Source organism: Lampris incognitus, chromosome 2 (assembly GCF_029633865.1).
Source record: "Lampris incognitus isolate fLamInc1 chromosome 2, fLamInc1.hap2, whole genome shotgun sequence".
Classification (NCBI taxonomy): Eukaryota; Metazoa; Chordata; class Actinopteri; order Lampriformes; family Lampridae; genus Lampris; species Lampris incognitus.
Genome location: NC_079212.1, coordinates 16423636 through 16440380, shown reverse-complemented (window position 1 = coordinate 16440380; position 16745 = coordinate 16423636). Strand labels below are relative to the sequence as shown.

At 43.8% G+C, this 16745-nt stretch overlaps 1 protein-coding gene across 2 annotated transcripts; it reads right to left on the bottom strand.

Moving 5' to 3' along the window:
- Positions 1-1004: 1004 nt before the first annotated feature.
- raf1a (Raf-1 proto-oncogene, serine/threonine kinase a) lies at positions 1005-16414 on the bottom strand. 2 transcript variants are annotated; one of them, XM_056275250.1, is made up of 19 exons: positions 16087-16414; positions 15784-15817; positions 13126-13352; positions 12803-12915; positions 12594-12696; positions 12352-12509; positions 11727-11819; positions 9991-10144; positions 9034-9153; positions 8846-8870; positions 8602-8717; positions 8341-8458; positions 7496-7580; positions 7120-7296; positions 6977-7023; positions 6715-6833; positions 6432-6563; positions 3355-3489; positions 1005-2261 (listed from the first exon to the last, which is right to left on the bottom strand). In XM_056275250.1, the coding sequence occupies exons 3-19, from the start codon at positions 13324-13326 to the stop codon at positions 2121-2123; spliced, it is 2037 nt and encodes a 678-aa protein (XP_056131225.1). In that variant the 5' UTR covers positions 13327-13352; positions 15784-15817; positions 16087-16414; the 3' UTR covers positions 1005-2120. The 2 variants fall into 2 exon arrangements, with proteins under 2 accessions (XP_056131225.1, XP_056131226.1); XM_056275251.1 differs by lacking the exon at positions 9034-9153.
- Between the last annotated feature and the right edge of the window lie 331 nt (positions 16415-16745).

Below are 16745 nucleotides of genomic sequence, written 5' to 3'. Positions count from 1 at the left end.
GATGCAATGTGTCGGGGTTTGCATGGGAACATCTGAAAGATAGCTGTATTGTGACCTCTTTCCCTCTCAGTGAATTTTCATGTGTATGCTCACTCTCACAATGCTCTTCGTGCTATAGTAACCACCAAATAGGATCATGAAAGGGCATATCCACCAGATAGATCTATTCATAGGGTAAGGTTACGGGACCTTTGAGCTCTTCTGATGTTGGTTTTATTTAGGTCCGCCTCAGTGGCTTGTCAGAGGGAGGAAATAGAACAGATGACCACATATAGAAAAACTGTCCCAGAAATAGAAGACCAGCAGTCAGCAGACTGCTTCAGTCTGCTTTTGATGACACCAGGGTTATCCCCCCGCCATGTGGCATTTGAGTTGTGATTCACTAAGATAAAGGGATAATTTTAAAATGCTTACATCATATGCCTTTGCACTGGACTATGGGTCAACTGTTGGTCATTTGACAAAACAAACAATAAATAGTACTGTGAATTTGGACGTGAAGGGTGAACCCGTGGCAGGTGTCCCTTACCAGCAAAAACTAGACCTTTGTGTACACAAAAACAAAATATAACCGTCCTCTCTTTCCACCACATCCCTCCCCTGTGTCTGACTGTTGTTCCAGTGGGTTTGCCAGTTGCCTATGCAGTGTGCAGTGGCCACAGCCAATGGTGGAATCCCCCCTTGGCGTGTCTGGACTGGATCCCCTTTAAGGTTGCACCACATTGCTACTGCTTAGAGCAAACATCACACCTTGCCCTCAGGTCTCGCACATGTGTGGGATTTCACTGAAACGCAGTGACAAGGAGAGAAAAAGGACAACATCGACGGCTCAAATCACGCAGCCGTTTCTTTCTTTCTTCTCATGATATCGGAACTGCTGACCTCAACAACTTCCATTGCTGCATTTCATGTGACATCCAACGGATTTACAACTGAGACCAAAAAAAAAAAAAACATGTCAGCATCTTTTAACTGGACAAGGAAAGCAAAGAGAGTGGTTGGATTTATCCAGCGTTGGCAAAGCAATTTAACTTAATTTTATTAAACATTGAATAAACAACTTTCTCACCAAGTTTACAACATAACGTTTAACCTCCTGAAAGAGAAACAATAGACAAATGCAAATTAGTTTCCAAATCATTTTTAAATATTTAAGACAACTGCCAAATATCCAGCTCATATAACCTACCCATGATAAAAACTGATCAGAATGTGTGGGTATCTACAGATCAGAGCATTCAGCGCTATGAATCAAAGTTATGGACTCCCAAAATATAGCCATTGCTATTGCTAAAATGTGCAAATTCAAGGTTTTCTTCAATCACTAATGTTTGACAGGTTATAGTTCTCCAGAATTCCCAAAGGGAAAAAGACAGTGAAGGCATTAAAAAGAGGTTGAAGGCAATAATAATTTCCCATATCAATTCCATTTTGATTAAGACAATACAAAATCAAATACTACTGTGCAACCAAACAGATTACACCCAACTGCTTTGTTTCAGATAACCAGAGGTGAGGTTGTGCAGAGTCTTAGGTCAGGCTTCATTTCCTCTTAAGGCAGTTAAACATTGAAGGTCCTCTTCATCAAGAACCAGGGCTGTTATAACAGAAGGGTGTGCTTTACATCACAAAGCCCAAGTCAAGAGAGGGATGTCTCTCTTTCTCACGCGTTTCCTTCAATGTCTTTTTTTTTCTGTCTCTAGGTAGGTGTGTGTGCACATATTTACAAATTTCACCAACTGCACTGCACCAAGAAAGCTTATGCCAGGCTAAATCATTCCTGCAGCGGTGACCAAAGAACCGGCCTGTTGGGTAGCTTGCGACATCCTCTTCTCTCCAGATGTAGATCCACGAGCTGGTAAATGTCAAACAATCCCATCCATAGTTTTTCTCAGACCTGCTTCAAATCTCTCCCATCCCACCCCCTCCACACACACATTGGATATCTATTGTGTGTTTCAGGTAAGATGATTGTATTTGCATTTGTATGTTTCTTTCTGGATCTCTGTGCAGAGCAGTTGGGTATCTTAGGCGTTTGGACTATTGCGAATATTTAGCACAGGATGAGGACGAGGAGGGGAAGGAGAGAAAGAGGAGCATCTGCCAGATGTGAGAGTGTTCTAGAAGACAGGCAGTCTGGTGGATGTCAGAGTGCAGGTGTTGATATCTTCAGGGTGAGAGGCTCTGTGAAGAGATGGCTCTGAGGCACTGCGGTTGATCTTGGGGAGGGCGTGCTGTAGCAGCTCAATCGATGACAAAATCTGGACAAAAACAGCGACAAAGGGAGACGAGTAAAAACACAGACGCTTTTTCTTGTGTGGTTTAAAGCTGCTACAGGGAGTTTTGGATTTCTGTTGACTTTGCATGACGCAGTGGACAAAAGTGGTAGCGTTTCACTGAACAACAACTTCATTGTCCCAAAGGTTTATATTCACCCTCTGGTGGCTAGTGCCTTTGTTTTGAAGAGAAAATAAAAGACGTAGCGGTGTTTTGGGGAAACAGGTATTTGCAAGATATTTAGCAAGATATTTAGCAATGAGGTCTGTAATTATGGCCAGGTATCCTGACTGTGTGCCATTAAATCTCATGTGGCCAGACCTCTCCATCTTGTCAAGTCAACAGAGGGTCTGGAGAAACTCTTGGTAAAAAAATTTGGGATAAAGAGACTTCAGAAATCCTGAGACAGCCATTTTATTGGCTGTGAGCTTGAAAACACTTACTTCAGGAAATGACATCTCCGGTTAGTTTTCCTATTCAGGTAGAAACAAGTTTCCTTGTTTGTCTTAGCTATGCTAACAATAATGATGGATGATTGTATTTACTTTTCTTGTTGAAATGGAAAGATTTGCTATAAACACAACAAACATCTAATGCTTTGGGCTGGGTTTTTGCAGTTGTCATCTTGTCCAAGCCAAAATTTGAGACCGTGCTTGCAAAGTTTTGCTAGCATCGAACAAATAAGTTGTTTACAGGACTTTACATGGATGAGCACCAGTGCCAGTTTTTGCCATTGGTTTTTCCCAGCATAACTTCATTGGTTTGTACCGTCTATGTCCTTTTCTAACCTGCTTTTTTGCTCAGATTTCTCCAGACCTCCATGAGCTTGATGACAGAAGTCTGGCTATGTGAGATTAGTGTGCTATAAATCTTTTCACCAGATTTGGCCGAGAATCTGACCAGGCAACAAGCATCTGGAATCATTACATAATAGCAATATCTAATCTTCTCACTGACTGTGTAACTTGATTATTTTGGCCATAGAGAGGCATCAGAATTAAATTGAGACTGATAAATAATCAGTGAAAAATCCTGTTACAGCTTTACGGTCTGTAAAAGAGCATGAAATCAGCTCACCTGTGGAAAGAGCGGCCTCTCATCTTTTGACTTCTTGATGCAGTCTGCTACAAGCCTTTTCATGGCTTTGGGGCAGTTCTTATAGAGTTTACTGAGATCTGGGGACAGGTAGCCTCGACCCACCATGAAGATGATCTGAGGGAAGGAGAGACAGACAGTAGATGAGAATAGTAGGCCAGTTGACAACATTTGTCAGAGATATGCGAGTAATAAAGATGAACTGCAGAGTTTTCCATTTAAACAAACATGGGTTTGTTTCACAGACTGCATAAAAGAAGTGGACGTAGCCCCCGTGATGTCACCCATTGCTTTGTGGACTACCGTTTTAAAGCCCTAAATCTTGCATTTTCTGGTCGTGTCTAGATGGTAACCCTAGATTTGCGAAACTCTCACGGAATTTTTAACCCTACCCTTAACCTAACCTCTATCTAACATTAAGCTAACGCTTGTGAAGCGCTACTCGGCTGAATCAAGTGTGTATGTGCGAGAGTGTGTTCGAGAGTTTCGCAAATCTAGGATAACCATCTAGACACTAGACACGAGCGCATTTTCCCCATCGCCATCTCGGTTTTTTGAAACCATACATGACCATTTTTGGACGTGAGGGTGGAGCGAGGGGTGGATCTGACTGAGAAATTGAGGACACTGTGCATGCCCACCTATACCAGCAACCTGACCAAGTACACTCAGCTGCAGCCTGCAGTATGGGGCGAGGCTACACATTCGTGGAGCCAGACAGCTTAAGGTTAGGATTAGGATTAGGGTTAAAGGGGGTGTAGTCCCACTTTATACATGTAGCTAGCCCCGACTTGTTCTGCAGGCTGCAGCCGGGTCCTTCTCAACCTGACTGCACCCGGCTCTGCCATGCGAAGTTGCATTCCAAATTCATCGCATGCTAAGTCAACAAGACCAACTCGAAATGGCTGCTTCACATGAACAATATTAGTGTAACTAAGAGATTCGCTGGAAAAAAAAACATTTGTTACATGGATAGTTTATCATCTATGATACAAGTTTAACAAGTCTCGCTTTGGCATTTCCTGGTTGGCTGCAGCTCATTCCAAATTTATCACACACTAGGACAAGACCGACTGGAAATGGCTGCTTCACATGAACAATATTAGTGTAACTACGAGAGTCGCAGAAAAAGGTATTATTTACATGGATAGATTATCAACTGGGCAACACCCAAAAATAAGCTCACGTCTGTTTAAATGTACAAAGTACCATGGATACACATTGAGACCAGGACTGGAAGGGACCTAACCCACCTTTTCACTCAAAGCAGATACGCCCCTAATTATCATCCATCCATCCATTATCCAAACTGCTTATCCTTACTCAGGGTCACAGGGATGCTGGAGCCTATCCCAACAATCATTAGGCGGCAGGCGGGGAGACACCCTGGACAGGCCGCCAGACCATCAGAGGTCCCTAATTATGCATATTTTTAAGCCTCAACATAAATTAAACGGATGACTTATATGAAAATTCATCCCCCATTTATTTATCACGGTAGAGAAAATTAGCTATAGAGACCAAAAGCGATTTTTGAACCAAGCTGTAAATATGTTTATTTCTGCTGTAAATTTGGGCATTTTCACATAGGAGTCTATAGAGCCGGCTTCTTTTTGCAACCAGTGGAGACGCCCCCTGTTGGCCATTCAAAAGAATGCAGGTTTAAGGAACTTTCGCATTGGCTTCACTTCTCAAACCTGGAGGTCGCTGCTTGATTTGTTTACATTACTAATTTCACTTGAGCAGATGCAGAGTATGTTGTTAGAAGGCTCCGATGTTTATACCACAAGGCTCCATCGTTTACAGGCTGATTTCTGCGCTGCGGTTTAGAGAGGAAGCTCCTGCTCCTCCGTTTTGATTGATGCCCTAAGTTGTAGACATGGCTGAAATACTTCCACTTCGTTTTAATAGGGTAGATTGGTTCTTCCCAATGCCTACAATGTTAAAAAGCCAACTTTCTGTCACCTTTGATTCTGTCTATGATCACTTATTTTAAGTTTCAACATAGCAAAAAACACAACACTGGTGTTGTCATTAACATATCTTTACGTTTCTGTTGTAGGATGACTTCACGACTATAATGTCAACAGTCCAGCCCAGTTTAGTGTTTTTTATCATGGAATGGAGGCCAACTTTGCTCAGTAGCGCTACTAGTGGCCAAAAACTCTACAGTTCACCTTTAATCTGAGATCCAGCGAGATGGTGAAAGAGGTGTTGTTGTCAGTCCCAGTTCAGCAGTCCAGCTCTGCGAGGCTTTATAAATATGGCCAGTGTGGGTAAGGTGAGAGGCATCTCAAACACCTGAGCAATTGTGATGGCATGGGTGTGTGATAAGAGTACCCTATGTGCTTGCCAGGTCAGATGAGCACTGACACATTTCATCTAGGAGAACAGGGGATCAACCTTAAATCATAAAGTAGTGACAGATAGACTATCCTTTTAAGTCCAGTTCCTATATTGGCGCTTGCAAACATAAAGGGGAATACGCAATTCATAAATTGAACAAAAGGATCAGACATGATTGTGGCCAGGGCTTTAGTGCAGGCTGAGTTGACATATACCTAGAATACATAGCCCCGCCACCCTCCAACCACACACACACAGGGTTGTGTTACTGGGTCTAAAATTAGGCCAGTGGCTCCAGGGTGACCGCTGCCATTCCATGGTAGGACTTAGGCCAGCTCCAAAACACTCTTCAGACAGTGACCCAGAGCCTCTCCAACACCACCCTTTGGCTGGGGCTCACAGCCTGACTGACCTTACATTGGAAGCCAGGCAAGGAACGCAGCTTAACCACAGGCTTAAAAGTGGGTCACCCTTCCAGTTCTGTTTGACTTGATCAACTCAATCAAGGTATCAAAAGGTCACAGGCCCACACCTAACAGCAAATTGTTTTCTATAGATAATATACAGTGAAAGTGGACCAGAGGGAGTGGAGACAACATTAGATAGGTAAAGGTCGAAGACTGCAGTCCACCCACACAATGTTACTGGCCATAGTACCACTGACCCATGGGGGGAACTAAAATAAAACATGTTTTGTGATTTGGGGAAATCACCTGATCTCTGTTTGCTATCTGGGAGTATGGAAGTTCCCCCGTCATCAGCTCATATAAGACAATGCCATAGGAATACACATCAGACTGGAAGCTGTAGGGATTGTTATCCTGCATCCGAATCACCTCAGGTGCCTTGGGAGAAAGGAGGAGAAAGCATGAAAATAAATTACTAAATCAGATTCAAACAGTTTGAGTTTCTCATCCACAAAAAAAAAAGAAAAAAAAAGTTAAGTCAACAACTTCTGTGTTTCCTAAAGTTCCAGTTTCAGGCTGTGTTACTGACCATCCACAGAATGGATCCTGAAGGCTGTTCAACCTGATGCGAGCCACTCCACCTGGCCTTTACAGTGGCCAGACCAAAGTCTCCAATTTTGACGGTCAGACCTTCATGCAAGAAGATGTCTATGTCGCTGTCAAGGAAGTACAGCTAAAGTACAGACTGAAGAAAGCAAAATCACTGATCACAGCAAATATGATGGTTATAATACATTCATCAGCAAATTTGTAAAATTGAACATGTACAAAACAGTTCATAAAAAGGATACTGTTGGATTTCATGTCCCGATGAATGATGTTCTTTGCATGTAAATAGCTGGAAGTGAGAAAATAAATTAAACAATATCTCAGCTTATATTTATCACACAACAAGAAAAGGACTTTTTCCTATTAGCCATCTTTTAAAACTTACTCCATGCCCTGAGCTGTCTGCCTAGCGATGTCTATGAGCTGGAACATCTGGAAGTTTGTCTCCTGCACATGGAGGTGTTTGTAGAGGCTACTGCCCTCACACCACTGGGTCACAATGGCCAGGTTGTCCTTCGTCATGTAGCCCATAAACAACAGGATGTTGACATGTCGTGTTTTCCTGCAGCCAGAGGCAAGGGGGAAGAGGAAGTCCCCAAAACAAAGATGAGATAAGAGCTTGTAAAGATGATCAACTGGGAATTGATAAGTTTGTAACTGTCAACATTTATGTTGACAGTTATTTGACCAACAAAAACAGATTCAAAGGAAGCTATGTATCATGTGGTCCCTCAATTTGTTGTTGTCCTATCATACGTTACCTTAGAACGGCCACTTCATTTCTGAAAGCCTGGAACTGCTCTGGTGTGGGGTCGGTCACCTTTAATATTTTCACTGCTACATCACCTAAAGTTGAATTTTTAAAAAAAAGTGTTTAAGAACTGTGAAGTGTTCACACACACATTGTAAAACATGCAGTACCTAGCAGAGTGACTCATTTGATAGTTCAAAGAGTACAACTCAAGTTCACTTTATTGTCATCCATCCATCCATCCATCCATTCATTATCCAAACCGCTTATCCTGCTCTCAGGGTTGCGGGATGCTGGAGCCTACCCAAACAGTCATTGGGCGGCAGGCGGGGAGACACCCTGGACAGGCCGCCAGTCCATCACAGGGCCGACACATTCACACGTAGGGACAATTTAGTATGGCAGATTCACCTGACCTACATGTCTTTGGACTGTGGTAGGAAACTGAAGCACCTGGAGGAAACCCACGTAGACACAGGGCCAACGCACAAAACTCCACACAGAGGACAACCCGGGATGACCCCCAAGGTTGGACAACCCCGGGGTTCGAACCCAGGACCATTTGAAGGTACATAATATAGAAAATGATTTGTGATACAAATGAAAATGCCCTAGCCCAGTAGCTCTCAATCCAGTCCCTTAGGGACCCACAACCTGTTGGTTTTCTTTTCTTCCAGGTTACATTACATTCACCTGTTCTTCCAGGTCTAAAACCTCCCTGATTGACGGCTGCAACGTCTGGGACAACAAGTGAATGTGATTAACTACTTGGCTAAATGGAAGCCAGCAGTAGTGATGGTACCCGAGCAGTGGGTTGAGAACCACCGGCCTAGTCTACCTGGAAACTACCCTTACCGTGCCATTTCCCTTTGTATACAGTTCCAAAGGAGCCCGAACCAATGCGGGAGTGCAGAAATACTTCACTGGCTTCGATTTCCCAGTAGTAACTAGAATCCCGCTTGTCACGGGGTCTCTGGATAAACGGGAAACAAAAAAAGGTGCAACTGATATGATACGCAAACTCAATTAGCGCCACACGGTAAACCCATGACGTATGTCTGGAATGCCGTCTGTGGCACAACCAGGGTACACAACAAAAGAAGACAGCGGACTTACAATTTTGTTTTTCTCCTGAGTGTTGAAGGACGTGGCCCTCTCTCGTTGGGCCGGCGCAGGGGTTTTGGACTGGGATTGGGACCAACCCGTAGGGCTCTGGCTGGGGGAACTCCCCGCTTTAAAGTCAGGAATGGAGAGGAGATTGAGTATCGTGGGCAAACAAGAAGCATGTTCCACAACATAGAACGTATGTGCCATGTGTCTGTGTCCCCCAGCACAGCAGATCGGCCGCCTGTTCACTTACCAGAGTCGTGATCACGCATCGCGTCCTAGAGGAGACAAAAGCACAAAGCTCTGTCAATTTTAGGCAAAACAGTTTATCAGCTGCCATGGTCACTAATGGTTTGATGTCACGGATGAGTTGTGTGTAAACGTGGACAGCCTTTTTGCAAAGCGTGACATTTAGACTGAACAGACACTCTGCTTCCTAACCTTTTCTGGATTCTCGGATGCCGCCTCAACAAAAGAATTGGAGAAGTGCACAATACCTACTCTCCTCTTCAGCCAGAATCTATGGCACCAGGAGCGGGGGGAAGCATTCGGGCAGTCTAGCTACTCCCCAGTAGAGTACAATACAACAGGCCAGAGAAGACAGGAGGGAAAGGGAGAGAGTAAAGGAAAGTAAGGAAGTAAGGAATAAAGGGATTTTTTTTCTACTAGAAATAGCATCAATTTGTAAGGAACATTGTGCTATGCATGCAAAATTAGTGAGTGGAAGGGCTGGGCAATAGTTCAATATAATAGTTTATCATCTTTCAATGGTATTGGATCGGGACGCTGATATCGTCATATCATTAAGTGTAATTTTGCCGTTTAAATTAATAATAGAGAATCTGCCACCTAAAATTTCTCACAGAGGGGTCTGAAATATTTGAGGGAATATTATCTGAAAACAAAATTTGGTATGATATTATAGTTTACATTAACAAACACTTGAATGTATTGAACAGTTGGATTCTAAAACATAGTATAGATAGATAGAGAGAGAGAGAGAGAGAGAGCGAGAGAGAGGAGAGAGATAAATAGGAGTAAAATACTCCATAATAATTGTGATGATAATATTGCCCAGCACTAGTAAGTGGATTGCACTACAAGGTGCATCCTGGTAAAAAAACAACAACGTAGAAGTGATCAGAGAGGGGGAAATTAAGTAAAGGACAGATGGAAGAACAAAGCGAGGATGAAATAAAGGGAAACGTGCAAATCAAGATGAACCCAATCCAGGTGGATTACTTAACAGAGAGGTAGATTACACAAAAAGAGTCGGGGCGGGATGGTTGGAATGCCTGGCGTATGAGAGGGTAAGATCACTCTCAAGCAGGGGATATTTTAAGACTGGCTGTCTGGACCTCCAGGAGTACCCGAGGGGCCCATGTGGTGTGTAGTTACCTCAATCATGCTGCTGTCTACAGGCAGGGTGGTGCTGACCATGTGGACGTTGGGGGTGGAGGTGGAGCGCTGCCTCTGGGAGAGAGCGCCCCCCGTAGGTGGGTAGGGTGTGGTGTAGTTGAAGGCATGAGGGGTGGAATAGCGGTGCATAGAGCTGGACAGAGGTAACAGGAACAAAACAATGAGAACTACTCCATCAGCTACCGCGAGTGATAATTAAGAGATGGCGCCCACAAATATGAAACAATAATTATATTTCCTGACGTGTTTATTTACATGCTATTCATTCCTGGCTGTATCCTATATTTGCTGCCGCAACAAACAGTTTTCCTTGCCGAGTCCTAAAGAATTGCCTTATCTAATCCGAACAAACAAAGAAAAACATTAAACTAAGCATCCTATTCAGTTAACTTCTTGAAAATCAGCCTGCTAAGGGTGTGGTGGATGTTGCAGTAGATCTGAAGTTTCATTTCTGCCATTTTCTCTCACTTTCCCCCATGCAAGCATCTGCCCGAAATACCAACCCTTCTTTTTCTGTCAACGGGGACATTGCTCTGAGAGGCAGGGGGAAGGCTTTCTAGATGAACAGGTTTATGTACAGATTATTAACATGCGAGAATTTCATGGTCCCAGCTCAGAAAATTCCATTTCCAAAACGTTCCACATATAAAACAAAACGTCAGCAAACCGTACGAAAAGAAACTGAAACTTTTATAGTGGGCACACACTTCCAGGTAGTTTTATTGTGGTCCCCCCCCCCTCCCATGTTTGGCAAGTTTGACAGTGTAGAGGTATTTTGCTGATGTTTGCCAAGCCTTGTGTTGGCACAGATGCACGGTACAAAGCTCACCAGCCAAATAAATCTCCAAATAATCCAAATGCTAATCGAACTTGGTCAACAACAAGTGCAAACAATGGGGTAAAGCTGCATATTATCTACAGTTATACGTCTTTTTTTTTCTTTTTGGTGAGTAAGACTGCTAGATGTCTACACTGCCAGAATTTGCATTAAATTCAGAGCAGCAGGTCTCACACAGCTGCTTCTGACCAAGTTCATTTCTATGCTGCGCTGTGGATTGCGGGCAAAAGGGGGGAGAGTGGGACTCCAATTGAATGACGTATGTAAACAGATCAAATTACACCACACTTATGAACATGGCGTGCACTCCATGAGCACAAATCTCCCTTTTGGCAATACAACACTACATTTCAAAAGAGTGCTTGCGATCGCTGTGCATGGAACAACTCGACACTGTGCGAGTGTTCATTTGGCAGCTCGGGGTTCTCTTTCGCTGTTTTTTAAGGGCTCCTGAAACAACAGGCTCTTTTCACACACCTCGTTACATCCACCCCTTTGGACAAGTAAGCCCCCATAAAGCTGACGATGCAAGTAAAAATAAGAATTAATTCAACCACGACTAAGGTGCTTTACAACTTATGAGTACAACAGCTGAGATAAAAGCTGGCATGGCAACTTTACGAAAGGCGATTGGTCACGATTACCTCAGCCTGCCAGCGTATCTCAATTCTCAGTTATATCAGTATCCTTACACAATCCAGGGACTACCAAAACATCTACCAACCTACAAAAATGAGAAAGGGTTTTGTTGTACTTCCTGTTTGTGGGTGGATTGTTGCCAGGGATTTGTGGGTCAACGCAGCCAGGTTATAGCAACCAACACAAACACAAGGATGACAGGTCGGGGCTCAAACCAAAGAAACAAGTTAAACCTCACCTATTTGGAAACCGAGTTAAAGATTCTCTCATTCGCCGAGATGTCAGTGGTGGGAGGGACGGCGCGCCACTTTCACCTGGTGTTGGGAACAACCTGAAAACAGGCAGAGAGAGAACTTCTCTTTATGTGTGCGAGTGTGTGTGCGTGCGTGCGTGTGTGTGCACGTGTTACAGAGTGAGGCACTAGACACCAGCTAACTGCCAAGGACTGCAGAAGTTTCCAGATAAATAAAAAAAGGGCTCAAAGCCAAACGAGCCATGATATGGATCTCTGAGTGCTTATTGTCAAAGCCGAGCCCGCATGCAAAGCAACACTCTACTCTCAGTGCAAGTATGCAAAGCTACATATACATGAACTTGGAGCTACTCTATTTAATACCCGCAGCATAAGCAGAGCTTGTTCTCCCACTTTTTATCCTGGCCATGGCATCTGTGAGGCACTACGTAACTAATGTTTAACAAGATGGCCAGCTTTAATCATCTCAGTCATGAAAGATATATCTTTTTTTGCACTATGTTTCTTAAATGGAAACTTCCTAATCCGAGGTTCATTAGTTATTGTTTAAGGGTGAAATGAAAATACTGGCGGCCATTTGACATCACCAGCCCACAGAGAGGATACTTACAGGAGCTGCCTGATATTACTCCAGTCCACACACATTGTGGGCACTTTGGTGCTGCAGTGCTCATGGAATTTGTAGCCACATGTTTGGCAACGGAAACCATTCAAAAGAAACTTCTGGCAAATGTCACAGTAGGCTAACTTCAGAAAGGTTTTCCGAACCTGAAAATGAAAGAGCCGCCGTTATCCTTCTCGCAGTAACGCATCATTGTGTGGATGTATCTTTTACACAATTCAAGTACTCACAAAATTGTGTGTAGTCAAGGGCACATGATCTAATACTTCCACCAGCAGCTCTTCCCCAATCAGAGAGGTGGAGTCGGTATTCCAGTCCATCCGCAGTTTTTTACTGTTATAAATAGGACAGATGATGGTTCATCACAGAAAACTATTGCTGTAATGTAGAACATGGACCTATGTGACCTCCGATTTGATTTCCCCTGTCCCAAACCCACCTCCTTTGCCCAGGGTGCAATCTGAAGACAGCACAGCATTCGGGTTGCAGACCCCGCACCTTCAAGGCTTTGATAAGACAGCTATGCAGGGTCATACCTGGTCGCACATTTACCTAAAGGATGACGACACAGTGTGCAACCCAAGACACACACACAGTACGACAGTTTTAATCCCAACCCGAATCTAAATCGAGCCATGTGCCTTCAACAAGTTGTCACTGGAAATATTGTGAAATTCTTATGGTCAGTCTGGCAAAACAGGCTTAGTTAGCTCTCTGACGCAGCAGGACATCGTCTCCTACCAATCATGAAGGTTGACTCACCACAGTGCGCTGCTGGTTGGGGAGGTAGACACGAATTGTGCTGCTTGTCTTGGAGTCAGACATTTTGCTGTCATCTGAGGAGCGACGCTGGTACGGGAAGCCCTGGACCATGGTGGGTGAAAGGCAAGGGCTTTCAAACACAGGGTCCTTCATTCCGAAGCCGTTGCTCAGTGTCTTCCATGCTCCCTGGAGGTGCTCCATTAGCAAAACCAAGCGCTCTCAACAGTCTGGAAAACAAACATGTACACACACACACACACACATACAGTTTAATTGCTCACAACATTGTAAATCACGTCACCAAGTGACCTCTTTATCAATATTACATTAGGTCTCTATGTTCTTGGTAATGGTGGCAGCCATGGCGCAAACCCAGCTTTAAACCTGTACGAGACAGTCTTGCAATGCTGAGTATAACAGAACATGAACTTCTCCTATTTGCAAAATCAATTAATTTTTTTTCCTCCTCACAAGTGCTCTCTTTTGACCTTCTCTGTTGTTCTAAGCGTACAAAATGAACATTGGATGCCTCTAATATCTTCTGTAACTTTCAAATATGTTTTGCTAAGCACTGCTATCCTAATTAAAGTTTAATTGGAAGCCACCGGCAGTGTCTGCAAACCCTGCAGTGGGGAACTTAAAAAAACAAAAAAAACAAACAAAAAGCAAAAAAAGCATCTGCCATTTCCTGACCAGCGCAATGGTCTAACGTGGTCCATAAAATCTGGGCTGAGTCCTAAAATGAAAGATATCATAATGAACTTGTAGCAGAGAACATTCGCAGACTTTTTGGCACAAAACTGGCATCTAGCTAGTTTTTCTTCCCACAAACAGAGAAGAGGGGGAGGTGTGGAGTAGCATGGACAAACTAATCCACTCATACCAGGAAAATCTCAGGCCAACACAGAGGTCAGCCACGTTATTTACAGTATGCTTTCAAGAGACTCTTTCTTCTTCACAGACAGACAGACAGAAAACTAGGGGGTGTCCTAAGAGTAGTCATAGGTCATAGCACAAAGGTTCGTAATGTCGACATTTGAATCGTTCAGACCACGCTGCCCTGTGAGGTAGCAAAACAGGGTTGCAACTATATGAGCTAAAATAATATTGCCGAAATAAAGACAATATTTGTGCCTCTAGAAAAATAAGGAAGACCTTAACAGCGAGGCATAACGCATGTCCAGCGCTGGGCGATATGGAAAATGTTAACGCGAGTCATAGGACGTTTTACACGACATCAATATATGATCGCAATATCTGCTTACTTGCGCAGCATGTTTAAGAGGTTCATGGCACAGAACCATTTGGCAATGTTAAATATAATGTCGAAGCAAAACTAGTTTACAAATAATACTCCCTTCACATATTTCAGACCTAATTTTTGTGGGGGGAAAAAAGATTTGATAATAGATCCTTATCCCTAATTGAGACAACAAAATTGTGGCTCACGGTACGGCAATATTCAAATTTCCTCCCACTCCAACACCAATGAAAGACTATCACACTGAATTACTGCCCAGCACTGCATGTGCCCCATAAGTCAGCAACGCAGCAGACAAAAGGAAAAACTTCAGTTGTTACAACTCAGGTTGTTCCTACCCATCACAAACAAATATACTCCAACTTCTGCTTTGTTGTCAATACAAACGCAAGCCTACATGCAGAACTTTCACTCATGGTCTTTGCTTTCTCCTTTCTTTCTTTTTTGTTGTTGTCTGTGTTGCGTACACTTGCCCATCTTCCCGTCACCACCACCCCAGCCCCTTCCTCTTCAGGGACTCACTAATACATATTACATAAAGACCTGGTAAAACTTAAAAGCGATGATTTACTGCAGTTAGTGGTTAACTGTCCATTAAGACTCACATGTCACAACAGAGAAGCAGGCACTTGCACCCCTCTGTTGTGGCTGCCATGCCACAAGATTTGTGTTCAAAACAAGTGCTGTGATCCATTCAGGGCTGGGTATCAACACAAGGAGAAGAAGAAAAAAAACCCACACTGAATCCCAGTGCAGAATATTTACTTTTCTCCACTAATAATTACTATCAGCCCACATTATACAGCCAAGTTTCCAGATAAATAAACATTAGTAATGAGATATGATAAGTAAGCATTGCGCGGTAATCCTTAGTTGTAGTTCCAACCATGACAGCCCTGTTTGCAGCCGCCAAAGCCATACGTGTAGGCGAGATCAATGTCAGCAGGTCAACGGCATATTTTGGGGAGGACAACGTACACGTTTTTCACCAAATGACTCTTGAACGCGATCAGTCGTTGGTACGTTCCAGCAAAAATATAGCACGCGCGTCGCAAGGCACGAAAACGACTGAAGTTCGTGCAACAAAAAGTAACAACAACAAACAAAACGACACAAGCCTTCTCTGGCACAGCACAGCCCGTAAGGGCAACCGGAGAGTTGCCGAGTGATAAATTAGAAACTGCCAGTACGTTAAGGCCCTCACAACGTAGGCTACGTCCAACTCCACTTTACTGCAAAGCTCCGAGTCTGCCCCTCCATTGAAACTTGACGTGTCCAAAAGTGTGCGTTGCCGCACACGGTCGTCCGGCGGAGGGACGTTTCAAACAACCGCAGCTTTCGTTGCGAAAGTACAAAGGCAAAGTTACGAGCGTTGCAGGCCCGATATCCACACTTACCAAGACAAGTTGGAAAAGTTCTGCTCCGCCATAACTTCAGGAAAAAGTGGCGTCGATGACATCATCATATTTGCAACGCATTCAAGAAGGGGGGGGAGAGAAGAGGGGAGGGAGAGAAAACGACGCTGTCAACACTCCAAAATAGTTCAACGTACCCAGTCTCCGACAAATGTACTGGCGCAAGACGTGAAGGTCACTAAATGAATCTGTTTGTCAATCTTCTATTAAAAGTTCACTCTTTCATGTGCAGCAAATGTGGAAAAATCCCCCCCTCTCTCTCCCCCCCCTCTCTCTCTCTCTCACCACCGAAAGCAGTCGGACGACGGACGCTCTTGAGTGGCACAGAGAGCCGTGGCGGACTGAAGTAAAAAGAAGTTTGTTGATTCTTATTCGCTTTCCGATCGATATTTACAACGCAGGGGGAAAGTGGAGGGGTTTTAGTTGGTGTCGTGCGCCTGCCTGACGCCAATGATTGAAACAGGACCTTGCAGTCATAACAAGAATTGCTAGCGGCAGTCCGACACACACACACACACACACACACACACACACACACACACACACACTGCGCAACTAAGGCACCAACTTGAGCCCACCCACTCCTGCGTGAAACTGCTGCTGGTAACCGAGAAGAAACCCTCACTCCGGCTCTTCTAAGACTTCCTAGGAAATATCCTAACTGCACTTCTTAAGTAGTGGTGGTGACGCGGGTTCAGATGCTAAATGCAAACGTTGCCTTTTGAGATGGCTAACTAATACAGCCCGGGAGACGACGCTCTACCTAAACTAATATCTAACTGTATGTGTGTTTTTGCTGGGTTTTAATGCCGATCTATTTAAAAAATTCGCTACAAAAATACATTGTATGTACAAAAAGTGATAGGTCAAGTAGCCTATTGAGTGAGCCATCGAAAACGCCAAGTGCGCCATCGTATGGAGACTTGGAGGTAATGCAATATTGT